Below are 27,697 nucleotides of genomic sequence, written 5' to 3' on the forward strand. Positions count from 1 at the left end.
TTCGGAGGGCCGAGGTGGTGGATCACGAGGTCAAGAGATCAAGACCATCCTGGCTGATATGAAGAAATCCCATCTCTACTAGAAATACAAAAAAAGAAAAAAAATAGCTGGGCATGGTGATGCAGGCCTGTAGTCCCAGCTACTCGGGAGGCTGAGGCAGGAGGATTGCTCAAACTCGGGAGGCGGAGGTTGCAGTGAGCCGAGATCTTGCCACTGCACTCCAGCCTGGTGACAGAGCGAGACTCCGTCTAATAGTAATAATAATAAAGAAATACCAGAATGGTGACAAAAAGAACGGCAAGGCCACATTTCATCAAGGGTATACACCAGAACTCATTCATGGCCAATGCGTGATAAACATAACTGCTTTAGAAATCTCTGTAGTAATATTTATTATCACTAAATGCATTGCCTTCCTTGTGATCTGGATATTCTATTTTCAGTCAGATAACCAAGAGAAACGAACACATATGTCCATCGAAAGACAAGAGTACTCATGTCAGCTTTATTCATAACATCCCAAAGTTTCAAACAACCCAAATATCCATTGGCATAGGAACAAATAAATAACGTGTGGTGCATTCACACAAAGAACTATCATGCACAGCAGTAAAAAGTAATGAATGACTGGTAATGTAGCAATAAAGGTACATCTCACAGACGCTGCACTGCGTGAGAGAAGCCGGAGGTTAAATGCATAGTACTGCATGACCACATCTATGCAAGGGGCAAGACTAGGCAAAACCAGGCTTCTGTGGACAAAGGCTGAATAGTTGGTTACCCAGTATGGGTACTGACTTGAAGATGGCCCAGCCACTGGGAATTACATAATTATGTATTTGTTACATATAATAATCCAGGTGCTATACATATGCTATTGATATACATACGGTATACACATGCCAAACAGTTCAGAGCTATACTTTGAAGATTGGTGCATTTTTGTTGTATGTGCATTATCCCTTGATAGTGCTGTTTTGATTGACAAGGGAAAGGCGCTTTTTCAAAATATGAAACCACGAAACATCATGTAGCCCAGAAGTACAGTTTTGGGAGTGGGAGGGATATTTCTCAAAGCAGAATTCGGGGCAGCCACGGAGCAGCGGATGCGCGGTGAAGGGCGCGTGGGCAGCCGGGCGGCTCCATGGCCTGGGGGGGTGGTGGGGGGGCGCAGCTCACCACCGCGGGAACGGAAAGGCGCTTCCTGGCAATGCTGCTAGGGTCCCGCCGCCCCCGCCGAGGTGCAGCCCGACCCGCAGCTGCGCGGGCAGCCCAGGTCTTCCCCAGAACCTCCAGAGCCGAGGACCCAGCGCCAAGCCAGGAGCAAAGCAGCGCGCCAGGCTGGAGCTGTTCCGTCATTACGGCCGCGTCTGCGCTTCGGTTTTGAGCACCGATCCGTTACCTAACCTCTTAGGACTAACAGCCAGTCTTCTGGTGGCGCTCGCTTTCACCTACTTTTTATTTCCCTTTCTATTCCTGCGAGCTAGGGGGAGCAAGTGTAAATCCCGCCCGCTTCTCCCGGGCTGAAGATGGAGAGGCTGAGGCGGGTTGGAGAGTGCGCACTGCGCATGCTCCGCAGAGCATCCCCGCAGGTCGACCCGGGCAAGGGAGCTACATGAAAGCCTGTGGCTTCTGCTTTGAACATTCTTAACCTTGCATTTTGCTTTCACACTTAACGCCTAGAAAGCTTGCTTTGATTTTTCCCCAACCTTTCAGTTCATTTAGCTTTAAAAAACAAAATCTCGTGCCAGGAAGAGGGGAGGGGCTTTCCAAGGTAGAATGTTCAGACGTATCAAGTTGAGTTACTCAGTCTAATAAATGAAGCAAAGCATTCCAAAGGCCAGAGGGGATCACCTTGCATTCATCCATAATAGCACGTTGAAATATGCAAGAAAGGAAAAGAATAAAAAGCACAGGGATGTAAAAACAGTATTGCATTTTCTTGTCCACTGAATGAATTGTAAAAATAATAACAACAAATCTTAGGACACTTCATATTTACTGATATTTTACAAAATCACTCAAGTAACAGTCTATTTCTATTATAAACAATTGTGAATATTTTAACTCATGCTCAAAAAAAAAAAAAATAATATGGTAAGGAGTCCAAAACTTTCATCAACTAGCCAAACAACAAATGTCTGCTGAGCTCCTCCTCAGGAAGGCAGTATGGTATAGTGATGAGGACTGAAACACTGGAACCAACTGCCTGGCTTTTAACATCCTCAGTCTACCAGCTGTGTGATCTTGGGATAAGTGACTTAACTTCTCTGTGCTTTTTCTCTAGATGCAAAACAGAAATAATGTGAGAGTTAAAGTGAGTTAATGTAAAGCCTTCCTGTCGGCCCTGGCCCATCTTACGTGATCAATGTCGGATGATTATTTTTGCTTATGTTCCTATTTCTGTGTTAAGAAGGCAAGCACAAAAGAATTGTTTCTATTTGCAGCATTCTTGCAGCACACTCAGGTGCGGTGGCTCAAGCCTGTAATCTCAGCACTTTGGGAGCCCGAGGCGAGCAGATCAGTTGAAGTCAGGAGTTCCAGAAGAGCCTGGCCAACATGGCGAAACCCCATCTCTACTAAAAATACAAAAATTAGCCAGGTGTGGTGGTGGGTGCCTGTAATCCCAGCCACTCAGGAGGATGAGGCACGAGAATGGCTTGAACCCAGGAGGTGGAGGTTGCAGTGAGTGCAGATGACACCACTGCACTCCAGCCTGGGCGACAGAGTGAGACTCAAGTCTCCTATGTGGAGACGACATATTTCTATAAGCAATGAAGGAACAATAAATCATCGTCTAATTGATTTTTAAAGTACTCAGATTTTGGCACAGAAAATTAGCGTTTAGGGCAGAGTATGATAAATGCTTATATTCCCCTGAAGCCTATAGGTGTGGTACAGGTGTTGGAGGTGGAAGCATGCAAGCGTCAGAGTCTTCATGAAACAGGGGACCTTATAGGCCATGTGCACCTAAGTAGGAGGGATGTGCTGGGCAGAGGAAGATAAGAATGCCAGAAAGAGTCCTGGAAAGGGGGTAGCTGGGCGAGTTCAGCACCTCACAGAGACACGAAGGTGATGCCAGGGAGATGACAGCTCCAGTGTTGAAAAACAATATTGTCATTAACAACTGCACTCCACTGCACTGCATGCCTATCCAGAAACGAGGGGGAACACACCAGAGGAATACAGGCCCATGCCACCACGCTCAGCTAATTGTTTAGTATTTTTTGTAGAGACAGCATTTTTGCATACTGCCCAGGCTGGTCTCGAACTCTTGGGCTCAAGTGATCCTCCTGCCTCGGCCTCCCAAAGTGCTGGGGTTACCGGTGTGGGCCACTGTGCCTGGAGGAACAAAGTTACTTGACAATATTAAAGAAACAGTTATCACACCCTTACATAAATCTATGAATAGCACTTATAAGATATTTTCTAAGAATTTTTTGGAAGTGATAGAAATGTAAAATTCTCAGTGGATTTACTACACTGTTGAGATTGCAATACTTACATGGTGTAAGACTAACTTTCTGAATGATTATGACAAATGAAATCATAAATGCCATTTTTGGTTTTCGGAATATGAAAATACACGGGATGAGGCGCCCCTCATGCTTCCGCCAAACGGAACGTCTTTGGTTTCTTGCCTTAGGATCCACCTAGCTCCTACCTTTAACATTCCTTTCCACCTCTACTGTTTATTGCTATGTGTTAGTCTCCCTTTTCTGTAAGAAAGGCATAAATCTGGAGTGCTTTTTTCCAAATATTCCCGCAGAAAGCCACCTTGCCAAGCACAGAATCTTATCAGTGCCTAGGAGTTCAGCCGACTTAGCACGAAGAGTGCGATGAAAGGGCTGCTTTCAGCAAACCGTCTCAACCCTGGGCGACGGCGGCCACGGGAGGTCAGGCAGCGCTGGAGGAAACCTGCACTGGGTAGAAACGGCCGGAGGAAGGCGGCCCGCGGGCTGGCTCTCCAGGTGCAACCCCGGGGACCTTTCTTCAGGCTCCCGGCGGGATCCCCAGCCTCCCCTCCCCCTCGGAGCTCCGCCCCCTTCCTGGCCTCAAACTCCGAGTCCATTCAAACCTCGCCTTCCTCGCCCTGCGCGTTGTCAGGCGTGCAACTGGGGAAACTCCTCCCCGCCGGGACCGCCTCAGAGGCGCTGCCAGAGGACGGCCGCCCGGCTGCCCCCGCCTCTCAGCGCGGCGACCGCACGGCGCTCACAGCCCCGGCCTGGGCACCCGCGCCCGCTCGCGGCTCCAGGCGGGGTGGGCGGCGCCGCGCCAGGGGGTCCCCGGCGCCCATTGCGCCCCCTCCCGGCTGCGCGGACCGGCGCCAGTGCGCGGGCGGGGGCGGCGCGCCGCGGAGGGCCGGCGTCCCGTGTGCGTCCCGTGTGCGCCCCGCGGGGGCGCGGCCAGCGCCGGAGTAGACTCCTGTCCCGCCCGCCGCCAGCAGCCTCGGAGGAAGCCAGGGCAAAGAGGGCCGGCGGGGACGAGGTCTGCGCTGCAGGAAGCCGCGCCCGGCCGAGGCCCCGGACCCTGCGCCCCGAGCTCCACCGCACCATGGCCCCGAAGCTGCTGCTCCTCCTCTGCCTGTTCTCGGGCTTGCACGCGCGGTAAGTGGCGCGGGGGCCGCATCCCCGGAGGCCCCGAGCTGGGCGACAGGGCGGCGGGGGGCGCTGTCTGTCGGAGTCCCTGGCGCGCCAGCCGTCGGCTGGGCTGCGGCACGGGCCGGGAGGGGACGGGGAAGTCGGCCCACACCTCACCTGTCCCAGCTCCCTTAGACGCGGTCGTCTGCTTTCTCCTCTGCAGCCGGGAGTGTGGGGACTCAGATGAATGGCTCGTCTCCTGAGGCTTTTAGGATCTGGTGATTTTAAGGGGTTTTGAAAACCAGGATCATGGGGCAGGGGCCATTTCTGGCTCCTTACGGACCCCTAATTCCCACCTCAGCTGTTTCAGGGGCTCACACACACACACACTTTGGCTGACATTCTCTGTCATTTCCATCACTCTGAAATTTCCAAGAACCCGGGCACCGTGGTTCTAACTGCCCAGTTTAGACCTGGCTGGAAAGAGCTAATGCATTGGAGGCAGGTGCCGGGGGATTGGGACCAGGTGGGCAGCAGAGAGCCCTGCTTGTCTGAGAGGACTCCCCGCCCAGGTCCTGCAAACACACACACACACACACACACACCTACCTTCCAGATCAGCCACTTTCACACACAGGAACACACGCACTCCCACCCCCATAAAGCACGCATGTTGAAATGGATAATAAGGCTTCTGCCTGGTAATGTAAGAAATTATCTCACCATAAATTCCGCAACCTTCCTCCCAGAACACCAGCCAGCTTATGGGAGCTCAGAATCACTCCAGAAGAGGCGAAGAGGGCGCATGAGGATACGAAGACTGTGGGACCCAAAGGGTTAAACCCTGTTGCTGTAAACACAACTGGAGATTCTGGGTTTAGTTTCTTTAATTCTGTCTCTCTGGCTGGATGTCTGGCTAGAACTTGCAGATTGCCCTGTGATTTAAAAATCGGAGCAGTGTCTGGCCTTCCCCTTTCCCCACCCTAGGCAGCTCAGCGTGCCCCTAGCCCCTAAACCCTCTTGTTTTGACGCTTCTCCATTTCCTGGCTCTGGGAGCCAGAGAATCAGAGGGCATCCTTGCGCGCACAAGCCTGGCCACCATCAGGCCTTTTCATTCATATTTGTGAACTCTCAAGGAATTAGGAAGACACATGAATAAATCCTACTAAACATCAAGAGGCCCCCAGGTCTCCTGCTGAACTGGGCAGAGGTGCTTACCCTGAGGAAGGAAGCCCGGGCCCTCCCCCTTGCCACTGCTCCTCTTCGCTGAGTTGAGTGTGGAAGCCGACTCCACCGGTGACTCACCGGCAACTCTTTCAAAGAGACAGAGCACTCCTTGGGCCTTTCAGCTGAAGTTTCTTTCTATCTAAAGAGGCAGCTGGTGAAAGAAATGGAAATATGCCTTCTGAGGTTGCTTATTCCTGGTTGTGTCTGTTCAGAGGCAGAGAGGGAGGTAGACAGCACCGGGCATAACGTTGAGGCCAGCAGTCACATCTCTGCCACCTTTCTATTGCCACCAACTCAAACGAGTGACCAGCCCTTCGGGTTCGGTAATCAACTGTTTAGATCTCTGGATTCTTAACATTCTAAAAGAAACACAGACTGTCGTCCTCACTACTGCATGTGCTTAGTAGGAAGATACCTTAGCCTCTGCCTTAAAACAGTCCGGTTACTGGGGATTCCCAAATATACGCAGAATCTCTTGGGATTCTTCATCCTTCCATTCTGCGAAGACAGACATAATGATTTTCATTTGTTCTGTATTTGGGTTGGTTTCCCAGCTTTCATAATAGAGCTTGCAGATCAGTTAAAAAATCCCAATTTTATACTAACTTTATTGCTATATGCCTCTTCTCCGAGAGTGTCTTTGTTCTCTGAATGGGTTGTACAGACACGTGAAACAATCTGATGTGCAGTGTCATCTTTCAAAACTGTTTTGAATTCGGAGGGGCTTCTCATTTGCACTCTCAGTTCCTTCCTGCTGTGGGAGTTCCTTGGATAAGGGTCTGATGTCTGTGCTTTGTGGTGATGGCTCAGCACCTCCCCAGAAGGGGGGCTCCCCATTTTGACACCCATGGGCTTCATAAAACGCACCGATTCCCACTCAGACCTTGGTGATGCCTTAACTGCTTTCTGAGGTTTAGGAACTCCTTTTCATGTTTAAAAATACTTCAGACTTTTTCTTGGTCCTTCTGCTTTAAGCAAAGGTGTAAGACATGAAGATAACATCGGAGGGTTGTATTTTTACAATGACAATACATCACTGATTTATTTTTAAGAAAAAGCTAATTGCAGTAATGGTGTTCAGGATCCAACAATGCAAGTAACAGTGCTCATAAAGACTGTATATAATTCACTTAGAATTTAGGGAAAGAAAATATTTCTATATTCTCCACATTCTAATGGGTCCTCTGAGATGAGATTTCGTTTTCATCAAAGCAAGGATTTTCCTGTGGGCCTGATGGTCTGGCACTAGCAATGTGAGGCTTCTGTTTTATTTTCAGGATTTGAGGGAGAAGGGTGCTCACAGCCCAGGGACCTAGAGCATCTCGACCTCACTCTTCCCACTGCCTGCCCAACCCGGTTACACAGCTGGGGCCCTGATATGCCTCCTGAAAGGGTGGAAGAGAACGTTTCTGCTTTCTTTTTCTTGGTCCCCCTCACTGCCACCTGTACTGGCCTCTAAGGAGGAAGCTCTTGCAATTTCAGGAAAACCCTCTCATCACCACTAGAGGGAGAATTAGGCTTATTAGAATACCTGTAAGTAGCTGGAAGTAATTTTCAAAAACGAAGGCTGCGTACACAGAGAATGATGAAAAGCTGGTTACTGGCCGGGCGCGGTGGCTCAAGCCTGTAATCCCAGCACTTTGGGAGGCCGAGACGGGCGGATCATGAGGTCAGGAGATCGAGACCATCCTGGCTAACACAGTGAAACCCCGTCTCTACTAAAAAATACAAAAAAAACCCGAGCCGGGCGAGGTGGCGGGCGCCTGTAGTCCCAGCTACTCGGGAGGCTGAGGCAGGAGAATGGCGTAAACCCGGGAGGCGGAGCTTGCAGTGAGCTGAGATCCGGCCACTGCACTCCAGCCCGGGCAACAGAGGGAGACTCCCTCTAGGGACATGGATGCAGCTGGAAACCATCATTCTTAGCAAACTATCACAAGAAGAGAAAACCAAACACCGCATGTTCTCACTCATAGGCGGGAACTGAACAATGAGCTCACTTGGACTCGGGAAGGGGAACATCACACACTGGGGCCTATCATGGGGAGGGGGGAGGGGGGAGGGATTGCACTGGGGAGTTATACCTGATATAAATGATGAATTGATGGGTGCTGACGAGTTGATGGGTGCAGCACACCAACATGGCACATGTATACATATGTAACCTGCACGTTATGCACATGTACCCTAGAACTTAAAGTATAATAAAAATAAAATAAAATAAATAAATAAATAAATAAATAAAAAAAGAAAAGCTGGTTACTGTGCTCGGTTTGTGTGGATGTGACTATCAGGGCCATAGACAATAACGGGGTGTGGAGTCTGTGGTCTGGCTCTGTAGTGGTGGGGATAGGAGGGGAGGAGAATGGGAGGGGAGGCGAAGAAGAGAGAGGGGAAGAGACAGAGACAGCAGAAGGAGGGAGGAAGGCACCTGGGCTGAATCGCCAAGTGTCCTGAGCATGTTGTGCCAGATTCTGCTGAGATGAGCTACCAGCCTCTCCTCACTGCCCCAGATGCCCTTGCTCTGTAGTGATTTGCCCCGTCCTGTGGGCAGTGCTTGATTCCCAGCTATCTAAATGCTTCAACCTGCTCTTTATAAGTTTTAAAAAATTTTTTGCAAGATGATAAAATTAACATTTCTGATAATACTCCTGATGACATGAAATATTTTTATTTGAAAATTTATTATTATTATTATTATTGTTTGAGATAGAGTCTTGCTCTGTTGCCCAGGCTGGAGTGCAATGGCACTATCTCAGCTCACTGCAACCTCTGCCTCCTGGGTTCAAGCAATTCTCCTGCCTCAGCCTCCGGAATAGCCAGGACTACAGGCATGTGCCACCATGCCCAGCTACTTTTTTGTATTTTTAGTAGAGACAAGGTTGCACGCTGTTGGCCAGGCTGGTCTTGAACTCCTGACCTCAGATGACCCACTCACCTCAGCTTCCCAAAGTGTTGGGTTTAGAGGCGTGAACCACCATGCCCGGCCAGATGACATGAAATATTTTAGAGTAACATTTAAAATTCTGTAGTATTACTTGTAAATGTTCACTTTTATAAATAATGAAATGCAACATATTCCTTACTGAATATGTGCCCCACATTTAAAAGTTTCTATCGATCATGAATATCAAATGTGCATAAAAATCAACAGCAATTTATAGTTTTCTATGGATGATTTAATTTAACCTTCTAGCCAATAGGTACTCAAGAAATAGAATTACAGTTTAAGATCAGCCTAGGAAAAACATAAGTGGGGAAGTCATTCTTTGAGACATATATTGTATACTCATTGTCAAGATCTCTCACTTATGTACATGTTCATCCAGGTTTAGACTATCTGGCCAACACTCTAGCCTACATTATGGCTAATAGTTAACACACTTTAAAAGACTCGTGTGTGTATTACGTAAGTATGCATATGTGTATATATGAAGGCCTAAATTAAGTAGCAAAAATGAACGTGAAAGTTTATTTTTTTAATTAACATCTTGTTAATTACAGATAATTTAGACAATTCTCAGAATTAAGTTCAAGAAACTTACATCCCAGAGCACAAGTGTCCTGACATGACACTAACATTCTGGCTCCCATCTGGGAAGCTAAACATAAAAGAGTTCATATCCAGTCAGGACAAATCTGCCTCCGTGCAGTTTTCAGTTCTTTTTATTATTCTCTTCTGTGAAGAAAAAGTTACTAAAGCATGCACACTGACAAACTAGAAAGGAAAAGGTTGGTTTATTTCACATGCTTTCTTGCTGGGGCCTACGATAGTCTGCTTGGAAATGCTGCTTTAAGGCAGAAAGAGACTGCTCTCTAAGCCCACATGACTATAGTGTTGAGATGGCCTCACTCATTGAGAAAACCAGCTTGTCAGGTACAAGTGTGTGTCAATTATAAACCTTTTTTTTTTAAAAAAAACCTAAACTGCAGAACCAAAAAAATAAACAATAAAAATAAAAAAATTAAAAAGTAAAACTAGCTGGTCATCCTGAGGCCTCTCCATTCAGGCAGTCCTGTCAGTGTGTGTCACCCGGGAGAGGAGGCGGTCCAGCTCCTCTCTGCACAAAACAAGCTCAGAGATGCCCAGGCGTTCACTGAGACTCATTTACTAAGAAGTCAGAATGTTGAAGATGTAATCGAAAGCTTAGTTTTTCATGTCTGTGTTAGCCTGCTGTGCAGAAGATGAATTGGTTTGTGTTGACTGAGGCGTGTCAGATTGCCAGAGGGTCTTCACTAGTCACTAGCAGACATCTCTGTCCTTGCTTCCAACCTGAGTGCCGGCAAAGCAGACCCCCTCACAATGTCCAAGTGTCTGGACTCCCAGATTCCCGCCTCCAAGAGAAGCACAGAGTCAGACTCAACTATTTTGAATGAGTCCACTCTGCAAAAGCTAATCTCACCTTCAACTAAAATGAGGTCTTGGTGGTCAGGGGTGGAAACAACGTGATACAATCACTGTATGGAAAACCTCTAGAAGGTTTGTGCCTTGGCCTTCCCAGTCTCTCGGGGTGGATTCAGGGGTCGTGTTGCCTGCTGGTTAGCCCACTGGTATTGTTTACCTGCTACGTTGTCTGTAGTTTAACGGGCAAGGGGGATGGTCTTGTGACATTTAATGAAAACATACCTTGTTAATAGCAGTAGCATTCTTCCTATGGAATCATTCCTATTTTGTGTTTCTTTCTTTTTTAAAAAAAACTTTCAGGGTTTCACGTGTGTGGTTGGGCTGTGGGTACTGGGGACTTTCTACCCCTTTCATGGTACTTGGATAGGACAAACTTAGGCTCCTCCTAGAGCCACTGCTGCCACTTACTTGTCGCATTTTTGTGCTATAACTCCAGGTCCAGAGAGGTGGAAGAGGATGAATATGAAGATTCATCATCAAACCAAAAGTGGGTCTTGGCTCCAAAATCCCAAGACACTGATGTGACTCTTATTCTCAACAAGCTGCTAAGAGAATATGATAAAAAGCTGAGGCCGGATATTGGAAGTGAGTGTTGTTTCTTGTTATTCTGATAGAAAAATATTCTGTAGTGATAGGTTTTAAAGGTTTTACTTTTGAGTAATTGTAAATTCCAAGAGGATGGCAAAGACAGTACAGGAAGGTCTCCTGTACTTGTCACACAATAGATAACTTAGTGGGATACCAAACCAGGAAACTGACGTTGGTGCCATGCAGGAGCATGGCTCTGTGTCATTTTACCCCATGTAGGCTTATGTGACGGTCCTTGAAATCAAGGTACAGAACTCCTCGTCAAGCGAAAGTGGATCTTGTGTTCCCCTTGCTATCCCTTTACTGTCACATCTGCTTCCTTCCCCCCAATTTCTAACCATTGTCAGCCTCAAATTTGTTCAATTTGTTCTTTATTTACTTTTTATTTATTTACTTTTTGTCACTTTGAGAATGTTACATATATGGAATCATTGGCCTTTTGAGACTGGCTTTTTTTTTTTTTTTCAGCAAAATGATTCTGAGATTCATTCAAGTTGTTTCACATGTCAGTAGTTTGTTCTTTTTTACTGCGGAATATTTGTTCGTGGTATGAGTGTATCACAGCTTCTTTAGCCATTCATCTATTGGGGAACATTTTGATTGTTTCCTGTTTTTGTCTATTGCAAATAAAATGACTGAGCACATTTGTATACAGGTTTCTATGTGAGCATAAGATTGTATTTTCTGGGATAAATGCCCAGGAGTACGATTGCTGGGTTGTATGGCAGAAGTATGTTTAATTGCTTAAGGCACCGTCAAACGCTTTTCCAAAGCGGATACACTATTTTTCGTTTCCACCAGCAATATCTGAGAGATCCACTTTCTTTGTGTCCTCACCAGCAACTAGTATTTCCACGATTTTTTATGTTAGCTGTTCTAATAGGTATATATTTAATAGGTTGATATCTCATTGTTGTTTAATTTGCATTTCCCTAATTGTTAGTGATACTGAACTCCTCTTTTATTTATTTTTTTGCCATCAGTATATCCTTCTCATTGAATTGTCTCTTCATCTTATTTGCCCTTTTAAAAATTGGATTATTTGGTCTTATTTTGTTTTTTTACTACTGAGATTGAGAGTTCTCTATATATCCTAGGTATGATCCTTTATGTCAAATCCATAGCTTGCTTTTAATCCTTTTAATAGCATCTTTCACAGAGGAAAAGTTTTTAATATTGATGAAATCCAATTTTATTGATTTTTCTTTTATGGAGCATGCTTTTAGAGTATTGTCTAAGAATTCTGTATGAAGCCCTAGCTCTTGAAGATTTTCTCCTTTGTGTTCTTCTGAAAGTTTTATAATTTCATCCTTTACATTTTAATTTGTTAACTGTTTTGATTTTTATATAAAATCAAAATGTAAGATTTAGATCTAATTTATTTTCCCCCACCCTCCATGGATGCCCAATTACTCCAGCACCATTTGTTGGAGAGACTATCCTTCCTTGACTGAATTGCTTTTATGAAGTTGTCAAAAATCAGCTGACTTGACTGGTGTGGGTTATTTCTGGTTCTCTGTTTCGTTCTGTTTTATCTGTGTGTCTGTCACTCTGTCTATACCCACATTTTTTATTACCATAGCTGTATTATGTCTTCAAATTTTCTCAAGTAATTCAACCTCTTTATTCCTCCTTTTCAACATTAACTCATCTTAACTTCTTATAGTTCATATGCTTTTCGATATAAATTTTAGAGTAATTTTTTCTGTAACTACAGAAAATTCCTGCTGGGATTTGGTAGGAGTTTGTTAAGTGTAGATATCAATCCGGAAAGAACTGGCATCTCTACTATGTTGCATCTTCCAATCCATGCATATGATAGGTCTTTTCATTATTTAGATCTTCTTTATGTACTTATATCATTATATCAGTGGTTTCTAGTTTTCAAGAGCTATGTCCTGAATGTATTTTGTTAATTTATGACAAAGTATTGTTTTTTGCAGTGATCGTGAATAGTACTGTATTTTCACATTTCATTTTGCCTGTGTTAATTGCTAGTATAGTAAATACACTTGATTTTGGTATGTTGATGTGTTCTCTGACTTGCTGAACTTATTAGTAATAGAAGTTTGGGACTTTTTTTTGTTTTTGTGTTGGTAGGTTCCTTGGCATTTTCTATGTACACCATCATTGTCATCTGCAAATAGGGAGAGTGTTCATTCTTGCTCTCCAGTCTGGGTATCTTTTATTTATTTTTTCTTGCCTGTTGCACTGGCTAGAACGCCCAGCACTATGTTGAACAGCAGTGGTGTGAATGGACACCTCTGTCTTGTTCCAGATCTTGGGGCAAAGCCTTCAGTCTTTTCCCATAAAGTGTGAGATTAGCTGGCGGTATTTTGTACATGTTCTTTATCCAGTTGAGAAAGTTCTGTCTATTTCTAGTTTTCTGATACATTAAAAAAAAGTTTCATGATACTTAAAAAATCATGAATGGGCCTTGAATTTCACCAAAGGCTTCCTTTTACTGCATCAGTTGGTATGATTATATGATTATTTCTTCAGTCTGTCAATACGGTGGATTATATTAATTGATTTTCAAATATTGAATCAGTGTGGCATCCCTGGAGTAAATCCCACTTAGTCATGGTGTTTAATAATACCCTTTTAAGGCCGGGCGCAGTGGCTCAAGCCTTTAATCCCAGCACTTTGGGAGGCTGAGACGGGCGGATCACGAGGTCAGGAGATCGAGACCATCCTGGCTACCACGGTGAAACCCCGTCTCTACTAAAAAATACAAAGAACTAGCTGGAAAAAATACAAAGAACTAGCTGGGCGAGGTGGCAGGCGCCTGTAGTCCCAGCTACTCGGGAGGCTGAGGCAGGAGAATGGTGTGAACCTGGGAGGCAGAGCTCGCAGTGAGCCGAGATCCGGCCACTGCCCTCCAGCCTGGGCAACAGAGCGAGACTCTGTCTCAAAAAAAAAAAACTCTTTTAAAAACCTCCTTTTGTATATTGCTGAATTCTATTTGCTAATATTTTGTTAAGGCTTTTTGCATTTCCATGTTTAAGGGACTATTTTCAGTCTTGGGTAATAGGAGCTTTATACAATGGGTTGGGAAGTACTCCCTCGTCTTCTGTTTTCTAGAAGAGATTATATAAGGGTTTGTGTTGATTCTTTAAATGTTTGATAAAATTCTCCAGTGATACCCTCTGGGCCAGGAGATTTCTTCTCTGGGAGTTTTTTCATTTCCTTAATTAGTCTATTCAAATGATCACTTTCATATTAAAGTTGTGGTGGTTTTTTCAAGAAATTGATCCATTTCTTTTAAGTTGTCAAACTTATGTGTTTAGCATTGTTCATGATATTCCCGCATCATCTTTTATGATGTCTGTAGGACTTCCTCTTTTTGTCAGTCTTGCTAGAGGTTTATTTTATTGACCTTTTTTTTTGAGACGGAGTCTCGCTCTGTCGCCCAGGCTGGAGTGCAGTGGCTGGATCTCAGCTCACTGCAAGCCCCGCCTCCCGGGTTCCCGCCATTCTCCTGCCTCAGCCTCCTGAGTAGCTGGGACTACAGGCGCCGCCACCTCGCCCAGCTAGTTTTTTGTATTTTTTTTTTTTAGTAGAGACGGGGTTTCACCGTGTTAGCCAGGATGGTCTCCATCTCCTGACCTCGTGATCCGCCCATCTTGGCCTCCCAAAGTGCTGGGATTACTGGCTTGAGCCACCGCGCCCGGCCTTATTGACCTTTTTAAAGAACCAACTTTTTGTGTGGTGGTACTTCCGTTATTTTTGTTCCCAATGACATCAATTTTGCTTTTATACTTATTATTTCCTTTATTTTTCTTCCTTTGGGCTTATTTTGGTTTTCTTCTTTTTGAAGTAGAACTTAGATTCTTTGATTTGAGACTATTATTTTCTTATGTAAGGAACTTTTCCTTTCTGTAATTCTTTAACCTCATCCCATGAATTTGGTATGTCATATTTTCATTTTCATTCAGTTCAATGTGTTTTTTAATTTCCCTTGAAATTTTTTGCTTTAACTCATGAATTATTTAGAAGCCTGTTTCGTAGGGGAACAGCAGACACTGGGGCCTATTTGAGGGTGGAGGATGGGAGGAGGGAAAGGATCAGGAAATATAACTAATGGGTACTTGGCTAATTACCTGAGTGATGAAATAATGTGTACAACAAACCTCCATGACATGAGTTTATCTATACAAGAAACCTGCACATGTACCCCTGAAGTTAAAATAAAAGTTAAAAAAAAAAAACAAAAAAAAAACTTGGTCTCGTAGAGAACTTTCATCCCAATGAGGACGTGATTTTTCAACTGAAAAACATTCCCAAATTTTACTCTTGAAGAGAGAGTTCGATCATTGTGTTCTAGGTTTTGAAATGGAATTGTTTCCAAATTTTGACTTTTGTGAATAAAACTGCTGTGAACATTTCTGTACAATAAAGAGAAGTGTGTTTTTAGTTTCCAAGTACTTGGACATATTCCTATTGTATGTTATGGATTTCTAGCCTGATTCCACTATGATCAGAGAATATACTCCATGAGTTTAATTCTTTTGAATGTGTTAATGTTTGATTTGCCATCCAGGATATGTTCTATCTTGGCAAATGCTCCACGGCCTTGAAAAGAGTGTGTATCCTGCCATCAATGGATGGACTGGATCCTGTTGTCTGAATGTGTTGTTCAGTTCTATATCCTTGCCTGTTTTCTCTCTAGTTTTCTATGGATTATTTGAATAGATTGACAATCGATAGATCAAAAAGTAGATTCTGACCCAAGAGAGGAGTGGTATATTTGGCCAGGAGGGAAGTGGCACATACAGTTGCTGGTACAGGCACTCACAGGCCTTGTGGTGACCGTAAGGGGAGGGGGGATTGCAGCAGACCCACCATCGGTGGGATGTGCCTGACCGTGGCTTGCTGCTTCTCTTCCGGGAGGCTCCACTGCCTGACAGCTTGCTGGTGCTCACACTGCCCAGGCACACTATCCCTCCATTTTTCCAAGCCCACGACTCCAGCATGTCTGTAGCAGGACCTAGAACTATGCTGGTTCCAATAGCCATAGAATTTCAAAATCCATATGTGTCGTGTGGGAGACTGTGAAGATGCGTGTCCAGTGCAGTGTTGGAGAAATGTCTTCTTTCATGCCTCAGTCGCCTCTCCTATGCAATGAAGGAGAGGGACTAAAATGACTCTTAACTTTCCTTCCAGCTTTAAAATATTTCTTCAGTGAGTGATATATCTAAATTCCCATTGCACAAGTTCACAAATTCAATTGTCATCATGGTGTTTGCATCCTAATTAGATAGAAAATCTTTCCAGTGTGAAGAGTGTGTGGCAATTCTGCATTTGTATGGAAAGAGATGCTTTAGAATATGTTAGCAGTTTCCTCCTTGATTGTCAGACGCTGCTCAGTCAGAGAGCAAAGATACACAAGACTGGTTCCTTGCCCCTCTGGATAAGCTAAGTCCAGTTGGAAGTTCGTGTATCCTGTGGTAGGCTACAGGGAAGCATCTTCCTCATGGTATCACTGGACACCCCATGGGTCCCCTGAGGTAGAAAATTGCAAATGGGGAGACAGTGGGTGAGCTCGGCTTCCAACCCAGATCTCTCTGGCTCTACAGCAAGATGATTTGACCATTGCACTATTTGTAGAAAACTCAAGGCAAGCCTATTCAAAAATACTCCTCACACCCCGGCAACGCAGCACTTGCGAGAAGATATACTAAGGTGCTGCCATGTGCAACAGGCAAGCGAAATTCACAGTCCTAGAGATTTTATTTTTCCATTGTGTACACAAGGAATTGTGAATTTCCCAAATAAAACAACGTATGTATACACCAAGTGTTCATTTCAAAGAAGGCAACTCCCCTAAAGCATCCTGTCATTTAGTCCTCACAAGTCATCATCACAGGTGAGAACATGCTCTGTGCTTTGTGAGTGGAAAGATTTTTAACATACAACTAAACATAAAGTCAGGAGGCAGGATGCTCCTCTTTGGTTTCGTGACTTTAACGTTCCACAGTGAACACTGTCCGGTGCTTGGGGCAGCAGAGGGGCTGATGAAAGCACCCATGATCACTGGGACAAATTACGACTTGTCTTCCTGTCTCATTTAAATGCTAATATCACAACTGATTGGCAGAACCCAGCACCTTGATGATATTCAATCAGAGAACAGAGTCACTGCCCAAGAACAGCTCTCCTCGTAAAAGATGCTGAATTAGAAACCATTTTCTTTCACGGCTCAGAAGGGCTCTGCTTTAAAAGAGAACTTCCTATAAACGTCTGAATCCCTTTTCTTTTCTCATGACTTTCTTTTTTTCCCAGTCTAGCCAATTTCATTTGCTGTAACCATCAGGCCTTCTCATCCCTCGTCAAGGTGCAGTGAACTCATATGTACATAACATGCTGTACATGGATTCACTATTAATTCGTGGGAGAGGCCAGCTCATCGCTCACCTCCTTTACATCCCATCTCTGGCACACCTTGGGAGCCCCCAGAGGCTCTCCACATCCGCGTTCTTCTGATGGCGAGAGACAAGGGAAGGGGACTCTCCAGATAGCACTTAGGAGTAGATAGGGGCACTCCCACTTCCGTCTAAATTAACCTCTTTAATTTGAAACTCTTGAAGTTGCACTTTGCTTCTCAGATAAAGACCAAGCCCCTTACAATGACATAAAGATGGAAGGCTGAGGCAGGAAGATTACTTGAGCCCAGGAGTTTGAGACCAGCCTGATCAACATAGAGACCTTGTCCCTACAAGAAAAAAAAAAAAAAAAAAGAAAGAACGAAAGAAAAAGAAAAAAAAAAAATTAGCCAGGTGTGGTGACACACGCCTGTGGTCCCAGCTACTTGGGAGGCTGAGGCAGGAGCATGGCTTGAGTCCAGGAGTTCAAGGCTGCAGTGAGCTATGACTGCACCACTGCACTCTAGCCTGGGAGATGGTGCACGAACCTGTCTCTAAAAGGAAAATAATTTTAAAAAGACATAAAGAGACAAGCCTCAAGCCTCAAACTATTATCTGTTTCTTTTCTGCTTCTTCACTACCATTTCCTGACTCTGTGAATCACGTGCCCAGTACTTCAGGGACACTGGACCTCCTGTTTTGTCCCTCTGGACCCTTGATTTTGCTGCTGTCCTGGCCCGTTCTGGCCCATTCCCCGCTCTCCCCCGCCCCTGCCCCGTCTGTGTTGAGCTCATACCATGCCTGTCTTCGAGCCTCGTTGTCGCCCCCTACAGGAAGCCCTCCCTCATTTCGTGTCCCTTCCCCACCTCCCCACTGCGGTGCTGAGTTTCTCCTAGCATCAGTGTTTTCATCTTTGAAACGAGGATAATAACGTTTTGAAGGACTGTCGAGGATAGTGTGGTGTCGTGTGACCGTGAACAGTTTCTACAACATTGTTGTGTACTTTCCACAGTGTACAGCTGAGGACTGGTCTTTTTTTCCCCCTAGGGTGCAGTCTCCAATTCCTAACTGTGGAGGCATCCATGTATGTTGGCATCTCCCAACATACGTGGTCCAACTCCTGCACAGCGATCCGTCATCAGGAAACAATTGTGCATCACTGTTGTTTTTAACAACAAATAGATGGGATTTAATAGACTCGTTCGTTCATGTTGCGTGGAAGTAACAAATCTGCATGGAATCCTCTAATTAGTTTTCATCATCTGAATTCTGATCATTATGTTTTAAAAATAATGACTACTCCCCTAGGCATTATTTCTTCTCAACTAACTTCTAAACTGTGGATGTATCTGTTTTAGTTCCCCTTCTTTATCCATCACTTTAAGTAATGCTTCAGTCCTGTCCTTAGCTGGTTCAGGGTGATGTAGGGTATCATTTATCTCGGAACAGATCTTGTCATGTGAGCTGGGAAAGGCTGGTGGAGGATAAACCTTTTAATAAGAAAATCGCGAAAAGGAAGAGAAATGACCTAAGTGAATTTCACTTCCTTCGGGGTTTCAAGAAAGTTGAACCACTCTCCTGAAAACAGATGATTAGAGAATACAGATTCCATCCCCAGTATGTGGGCAATCAATCTGTGCCAAATATGGTCGTGCCGAGAAAAATAAAAGGTTACCTGTTGGCTTTTAAAGGTGAACAGACACTTTGTGGAGTCCTGGGCGATGCTGACCGATGGGTTCACTGAATCCAGGCAAAACATCTGAATCATCTTCTCTTGGCTGTATCAATGACTAGACGGCTTCCTCGGGTGTTCGCATATCTGAACTTCTGTTCCAGGCTTTTCTAAAATGCATTTTCCCAGTTCAGTTGAAACTTCTGCTAAATATGGCATCAGAATATTCAGTATGTGCTGAAGCTGGTTGCATGGTGAGGAGGTGAGGTGTGTTATGGCTGCAGCCCATGGCAGGAGACCCCAGCCTCCTCCTCTGCTGTGGCTGCCCACACACCCAACCTGGGCAGGAGCACTGGAGGAAAATGCCGCCAGGGCTTGCTTGCTTCCAGCTTTCCAGGCTGGACATGACACTGGGCCCTGACTCAGGATAGCTGCGGTGATGCAGACAACTCCCTGCTGGGCAGTGCGAGAGGAATACCTGCCCATTCCTGGAGGAGGAAGGGAAAACAGAAATGGCCGAAGAGTGGGGCTGCGTCCCCCAGATAGGTCAGGAGTTAGTTTTGTTGCAGATACTAGGTTTTAAAACAACTAAAAGCAATAAAGTGTGGGCCTTGAAGTATAATTTTTAAACGAGCCTTTTTATGCAGCTCCTTGATGTCTTTCAGTGAAAAATTATAAGCACAGTTGAGTTGCCATAGAACTCTAGGCTGGAAGCTGAAGGAGCACCGGTCACAGGTGGGCCACCTCCGAGAGGTCTGGATTAGCCAGCGGAAAGCAGATGAAGCCCCCCCACCTGCATTTTTCTGAGCTGGTCTTGGTGTAAATGGAATAACCTCGCCATGCCCTGCCACAGGGTTTTGAGAGATTAGATTGGAAGGCCCTGTTTGCGTGAATTTTGGAGTGTGTGAAGGGCCATACAAAGAACCAGAGGTTTGATTAAGATATTATGATAATTAAGGCATACAACAGCCCTTCATCCTGATTGTTTCCATATTTTAAGAAAAATAGGAGACACAATATTTTAATCCAAGGGAGTAAAGTACAAATGCCACAGGGTAGGTGAAGGAAGTGGGAGTTGGAGGTAGAGTGTGGGATATTTTGGGGTCCCTCAATCCACTGTGTCCTGATGACTCACCATCTAGGTGCCCCAGGCTGGTAGCTGCTTTCTGGACCACCTTCTGACTCAATGAGTCAAACCAACCTTTTCCTTCTCCATGCACATCTGGTAACTGTGTCAGCTGTTCAAGTAGTTCAGCCTGGCCAGTCCTCACCTGAAATCCACAGCGCACCATGCAGACCAATGACTTGTCATTTACCAGCAATTACTGTATATCCAGAAAATAATTCAAATGTATTCACTCCACTCTCGGAACAGATGTAGGAGGAGAGGAAACAGACATTCCTAATTGCTGTGCTTGAAGTAAAAGCTATTACTGTAGAGTTAGTTAACTGATTCTCTCACAAAGTTAATTCAAATGCATAAGGGAAGTGGAGAATAAATTCTGTACAGAAATTATACCTGTCATCTCCAGGAGAGACCAAGTAGACATCCAGAGGCCGCCGGGTTGAGACCTCAGCTTAACACAGGTTGGTGGCTGAACTTTCCCTGCCTCTTCCTCACCACGTTGGGCAGTTGATCCTTCACACACACACCTGAGTACCTAGGATTGCACCATGCCCCTCCTATCACAGTAGAGGCTCCGTGAGACAGTGCTGTGTTGGAGCCCACCCATGCACTTCACAGTTCATTAAAAATATGTGCTGGTTTTCAAAAATAGGGAATATATAATGAGGTTTCAGCATATAAGTATTTTATTTTTTCTTATATGCTGTTTGGCAAATAACTCAGGTGACATGTCCTGAAGTATAATCTAGTGACTGGTCTTGATTTGAATATTCAGCTCGGTTCACAGAATAACAAATGGTCTGTTTCTTATGTTTATTCATTACTGCTCCAGGAATTGAGCAGTGTGGACTAGAAAGTGTTTGAGTGGGAAAAGATCTGGACTCACATAATGAGTTCTGCCCCCAGTTACCAGCAGGTTTCACAGTGAAAGATACAGCCTCACTGGCCCGTGGGTTTCTGTCTCTAAATCAGTTAATTAAACCTATATCCAAGTCCTGCTGTAAGAATTACACGTAATGCACTTTGGGAGACCTAGGCGGACCGAGACCATTGCGACTAACACAGTGAAACCCCGTCTCTACTAAAAATACAAAAAAGTTGGCTGGGCGTGGTGGCAGATGCCTGTAGTCCCAGCTACTCGGGAGGCTGAGGCAGGAGAATGGCTGAACCCGGGAGGCAGAGCTTGCAGTGAGCCGAGATCGTGCCCCTGCACTCCAGCCTGGGCGACAGAGCGAGACTCCATCTCACAAAAAAAATAAAAAGAAAAAAGAAAAAAAAGAATTCCAGGTGATGGTACCTGGCCCATAATTCATAAGGTGGCAGGGGATGTCAGGTGCCTTCCATACTTCCCAGCGCCACACACTGCTTTTTCAGGTTGTGAGTACCGGAATAGAGCCCTTAGACAACTTGACTGTCCTAAACGCTTTGTCTTACTGTTTAAACGTCTTCTGTCTGCCTTTCATCAGTCTGTAATTAACATCGCTATCCAAGACATCTTACAGATCCTCGGATGAAGTATTACTGTGCCTATACCGATCAGATTATTGTTCTCATAACCCATAGTTCGAGGACCAGTGTAGACGCAGAGATCCTAGTTTCCCAGGATATCATGGTTTGAAGAGATTCTGAAGGACATCTAGTCCAACAGTTCACAAACCTGGCATTACGTCAGATCCACCCGAAGAGCTAGAAGTCAGAGCCCAACCCCAGGACTTACTGAATCGGAATAGTTACTCCGTTTTCTAGTTCCTTGATTTCCACTTTGATACACTGTCCTTCTGCTTACTTTGTGTTTCATGCATTGTTTTCCTAGTTTTGAGGTGGAAGATGAAGGCGTTGATTTGAGATGTTCTTTTCTAATTTTCATATTTAGTGTTATTAATTTTCTCCTGTGTATTACCTTATTAGCATCCTACAGATTTCAGTGTTTTAATTTCACTTACATTCAATAAAAAATAGCTCCTAATTTTCCTTTTGATGTCTTCTTTGACCAATGGAGTATTTAGATGTGTGGTATTTGTGTTTCAAATACTTGAGGTTATTCCAGATATCATTCAGTTATTGATTTCTAATTTAATTACACTGTGCTCAAAGAACATACTCTGAATAACATAAATCCTTTTAAGCTTATTGAGAGCTGTTTTATGGCACAGACCATGGTCGCTCATGCTGTGTACTTGGAAAGAATGTATATTCCACTGTTGTTAGCCTGAGTGTTTCATAAATTAGACAAATTAGGTGAAGTTGGTTTGTACTTTAGTTGAAATCTACTTGCTGCTTTTCTATCTATTTCTATTAGTTATTGAGAGTGAGATTTTGATATTTCTAGCAATAACTGTAGCTGTATTTTTATTTAGTTCTATCAGTGTTTGAGTCATGAATTTTGAAGCCTTGTTACGAGGGGTAAATGCATTTAGGATTTTTATGTTTTCTTAATTAACTGACCACTTTATTATTGTATAATGAAAGTCTTTATACCTAGCAATATTCTTTGCTATGAAATCTACTTTGTCAGATGTTAAAATAGCCACTTTAGCTTTTCTTTGATTAGTGTTAGTATGGTATATACGTCTTTCCATCCTTTCACTTTTAACCTATGTTTGTCTTTATGTTTAAAATGCGTTTCTTGCAGATGACATATCGGTGAATCTTGCCTTTAAAAAAAAATCCCCAATCTAACAATCTCTGCCTTTAAATTGGAGTCTTTAGAGCATTTATATTTACTGTTGCTATTGATGTAGTTCGATTTCGGTGTGCGGTCTTTTTATTTGTTTTCTGTTCGTCTCTTTTTTTGCTCCTTTCCCCTCTTTTTATGATTGTCTTCCTTTATTTTCCTAATAGCCATAACTACAATTTTATGTTGTTATTTTAGTGGTTGCATTAAAGATTTATAGTATTGTATATGTTTTTAACTTATAACAATCTCCCTTCAATTAATATTATACCCTTTCAATATGGCTGAAAATATTTTTCCCTGTGTGAAAACACCTTCATTGAAATATAATTCATATACCATAAAATTCATCCGATTATAGTGCACAATCCAGTGGCTTTTAGTATATTCACAATATTGTGCAGCCATAATTTAGGCTTAGAACATCTTCATCTCTGCAAAAAGGAGAAAACTACTCACTCGGGTAGTCACTCCACATTATCCTTGCCACTCCTCTTTGAGCCCTTGGTAACCAGTAATCTAATTCCTATCACTATAAATTTGCCTGTAATGTACTTTTGATATAAATGGAACCATTAGAATATGTGACAGGTTTCTTAAATGTTTTCAAGGTTTATTAATGTGATAGCCTGTGTCAGTACTTCTTTCATCTTATTCTCTTAGTTGCCAAATAATGTTCTATTATGTGGCTGTGTTTTCCTTGTCTCTTCATCAGTTAATACTGTTAACATTAAATAAGCATTTTGATTGTTTTTCACTAGTGGATGTTCTGAATAATGATGCCGTGAATATATATGTATAAGTTTTACATGGATAAATGTTTTCTTACATATACATGTAACAGTGGAATTGCTGTTTAGTTTTTGACCAATTTTATTTCACTTTTTAATTTTTAATTTTTGTGGGTACATAGTAGGTATTTATGCTTATGAGGTACACGAGACATTTTGGTACAAGCATGCAGTGCATAATAATCACATCAAGGAAGATTGGGTATCCATCCCCTCAAGCATATATCTTTTGTGTTACAAACAATTCAGTTATATGCTTTTAGTTATTTTAAAATGTACAATTAAATTATTTTTGACCATAGTTCCCCTACTGTGCTATCAGATACTAGGTCTTGTGCATTCTTTCTAACTATTCTTTTCTATTCATTAACCATCCCCACCTCCCCACACCGTCCTCACTACCCTTCCCAGCCTCTGGTAACCATCCTTCTAGTCTCTGTGTCCATGAATTCAATCGTTTTGATTTTAGATCCCGCAAATGAGAGCATGCAATGTTTGTCTTTCTGTGCCTGACTTTATTTCACTTAATGATCTCCAGTTCTGTCTCTGGCATTGCAGATGACAGGATCTCATTTTTTAACAGCTGAATAGTATTCCATTATGTATATGCACTGCACTTTCTTTATCCATTCATCTGTTGAGGGACACTTAGGTTGCTACCAAATCTTGGCTGTTGTGAACTGGGCTGCAATGCAGTGAACATCAGAATGAAGATATCTCTTCCGTTTACTGATTTCCTTTATTTTGGGTATATACCCAGCAGTAGAATTGCTGGATCATATGGTAGCTCTGTTTTTAGTTTTTTGAAGCACTTCCAAAATGTTCTTTATAGTGATTTATTAATCTACATTTCCACCAACAGTACAAGGGTTCCCTTTCCTCTACATCCTTGCCAGCATCTGTTATTGCTTGACTTTTGGATAAAAGCCATTTTAACTGGCGTGAGATGATATCTCATAGTTTTGATTTGCATTTCTCTGATGATCAGCGATGTTGAGCATCTTCTCATATGCCTGTTTGCCATTTGTATATCTTCTTTTGAGAAATGTCTATTCGAATCTTTTGCCCATTTAAAAATCAGATTATTACATTTTTTTCCTATAAATTGTGTGAACTCATTATATTTCTGGTTATTGATGTCTTGTCAGATGGGTAATTTGCAAATATTTTCTCGCATCCGTGAGTTGTCTCTTTACTTTGTTCATTGTTGATTGTTTCTTTTATTATGCAGAAGCTTTTTATTTTTTTATTTTTATTATTATTTTTTATGCAGAAGCTTTTTAATGTGACATGATCTCATTTGTCCATTTTTATTTTGGTTGCCTTGTTTGTGGGCTATTAATCAGGAAACTTTTGTTCAGACCAGTGTCCTGGAGAGTTTCCCCTGTGTTTTCTTGTAGTACTTTTAGTAATTTTGTATTTTGAGGTCTCAGATTTAAGCCTTTAATCCATTTTATTTTATTTTATTTTATTTTATTTTTAGACAGAGTCTCGCTCTGTCACCCAGGCTGGAGTGCAGTGGTATGATCTTGGCTCACTGAAACCTCCACCTCCTGGGTTCAAGCAATTCTTTTACCTCAGCCTCCTGAGTAGATGGGACTACAGGCGTGCGCCACCATGCCTGGCTAATTTTTGTATTTTCAGTAGAGACAGGGTTTCATCATGTTGGCCAGGCTGATCTTGAACTCCTGACCTCATGATCCGCTCACCTCAGCCTCTCAAAGTGCTGGGATTACATTATGTGGTTTTTGTTAAGGCAAGCAATGGAGCCAAGTTTCATTCTTCTGCATATGATTATCGAGTTTTCATAGCACCATTTATTGAAGACACTCTTTCTCCCAGTGTATATTCTTAGCATCTTTGTCAAAAGAGAGTTCACTGTAGGTGTATGGATTTGTTTCCAGGCCCTCTATTCTGTTCCGTTGGTCTATGTGTCTGTTTTGTATGCCACTGCCATTCTGTTTTGGCTACTATAGCCTTGTAATGTAATTTGAAGTCAGGTAATATGATTTGTTTTTTTTTTTTTTTGCCCAGGAGAGCTTTGACTATTTTGGGTCTTCTATGATTCCATATACATTTTAGGATAGTTTTTTTGTTTGTTTGTTTCTGTGAAAACTGTCATTGGTATTTTGATAGGGATTGCATTGAATTTGTAGATTCCTTTGGATAGTATAGACATTTTAACAATATTGATTCTTTCAATCCATGAACATAAAATATCTTTCCATTTTTTGGTATCCTCTTCAATTTTTTCATCAGTGTTTCATAGTTTTTATTACAGAGATCTTTCACACCTTTCGTTAATTCCTGGGTATTTAATGTTATGTGTAGCTATTATAAATGGGATTACTTTTAAAATTTCTTTTTTATATTGTTCACTTGGCATACAGAGATGCTACTGATTTTTGTATGTCAAACTGTATCCTGCAACTTAACTAAATTTGTCAGTTCTGATAGTTTTCTTGTGGAATCTTTAGTTTTTTTCCAAATATAAGGTCATATCATCTTTACACAAGGATAATTTGATGACTTCTTTTCTAATTTGGATGTTTTTATTTCTTTCTCTTCTCTGATTGCTTTAGATAGGACGTCAGGTACTATGTAGAATAACAGTGGTGTAAGTAGGCATTGTTGTCGTGTTCCAGATCTTAGAGGAAAGGCAATCAGTTTTTTCCCCATTCAGTATGATACTAGCTGTGGGTCTGCCATATACAGCTTTTATTATGTTGAGATATATTCCTTCTACACCCAGGTTTTTGAGGATTATCATGTAGTGATATTAAACTTTATCAAAAGCTTTTTCAGCATGAAGTGATCATATGTTTTTTGTCGTTTGTTTTGTTGATATGATATATCACACTGATTGATTTGTGTATGTTGAACCTTCCTTGCATTCCTGGGACAAATCCCACTTGGACATGATGAATGATCTTTTTAATTCATTGTTGAATTCTGTTTGTTTGTATTTTGTTGAGTATTTTTGCATCAATATCCATCAGATATTGCCTGTAGTTTTCTTTTTTTTATATTTCTTTATCTGGTTTTGGTGTCAGGGTAATATTGACTTCATAGAGTGAACTTGAAAGTATCCCTTCCTTTATTTTTAGGAACAGTTTGAGTAGGATTGCTATTAGTTATTTGAATATTTGGTAGAATTCAGCAGTAAAGACATCAGTTCCCAGGCTTTTAGTTACTGGGATAATTTTTGTTATGGCTTTGATCTTATTAATTATTATGGGTCTGTTCAGGTTTTGGATTTCTTCATGGTTCAATTTTGGTAGGTTATATGTATCTAGGAATTTATTCAGTTCTTCTAGATTTTCAAATTTATTCACATATAGTTGATCATAGTAGCCAGTAATGATCCTTTAAATTTCTGCATTATCGGTTGTAATGTCTCCTTCTTCATTTCCAATGTTACTTATTTGGGTCATCTCTCTGTTTTTCTTAGTCTGGCTAAAGATTTGTCAATTTTGTTTATCTTTTCAAAGAAACCCAACTTTTTGTTTCATTGATTTTTTTGTATTGTTTTCACTTCAAATTCTTTTATATCTGCTCTGATCTTTATTATTTCTTCTACTCATTTTGAGTTTGTCTTGCTCTTGATTTTCTAGTTCTTTAGAGACACATCACTAGGTTACATATTTGAAATTTTTCTTCTTTTTCGATATAGGCACTTACAGCTATAAATTTACCTCTTAGTGCTACTTTTGCTGTTTCCCATAGACTTTGGTATGCTGTATTTCCATTCTCATTTGGTTCAAGAAGTTTTTCAATTTTCTTCTTCATTTTCTTATTGACCCACTGGTCATTCAGGGCCATATTGTTTCATTTACATTTGTTCATATAGTTTTCCAAATTCCTCTTGTTATCATTTATAGTTTTATTTCATTGCAGTTAGAAAACATGTTTGATATTATTTTAATTTTTTTGAATGTTTTAAGACATGTTTTGTGACATAACATATGGTATACCCTTGAGCATAATCCATGTGTTGAGGAGAAAAATGTGTTTTCTGCAGCCATTGAATATAATGTTCTGTAAATATCTATTAGGTCCATTTGTTCTATAGTGCAGATTAAGACAAGTGTTTATTGATTTTCTGTCTGGGAGATCTTTCAAGTGTTGAAAGTGGGGCGTTGAAGTCTCCAGCTATTGTTGTGCTATTGATTGTTTCTCTCTTTAGCTCTAATAATATTTGCTGTATTTATCTGTGTGCTCCAGTGTTGGGTGTATACTTATTTAAAATTATTATATCCTCTTGCTGAATTG

General features: G+C 42.4%; 1 protein-coding gene across 1 annotated transcript in view; it reads left to right on the forward strand.

Moving 5' to 3' along the window:
- Positions 1 to 4,397: 4,397 nt before the first annotated feature.
- Positions 4,398 to 27,697, forward strand: part of GABRG3 (gamma-aminobutyric acid type A receptor subunit gamma3) — a 558,654-nt gene continuing 535,354 nt past the window's right edge. The window contains exons 1-2 of the mRNA XM_023190437.2: positions 4,398 to 4,607; positions 10,646 to 10,794. Of these exons, the coding sequence (XP_023046205.1) occupies positions 4,555 to 4,607; positions 10,646 to 10,794 (202 nt within the window). The 5' untranslated portion in view covers positions 4,398 to 4,554. The remainder of the gene's footprint in view (positions 4,608 to 10,645; positions 10,795 to 27,697) is intronic.

The sequence above is a fragment of the Piliocolobus tephrosceles genome, chromosome 6 (genome assembly GCF_002776525.5).
Source record: "Piliocolobus tephrosceles isolate RC106 chromosome 6, ASM277652v3, whole genome shotgun sequence".
NCBI lineage: Eukaryota > Metazoa > Chordata > Mammalia > Primates > Cercopithecidae > Piliocolobus > Piliocolobus tephrosceles.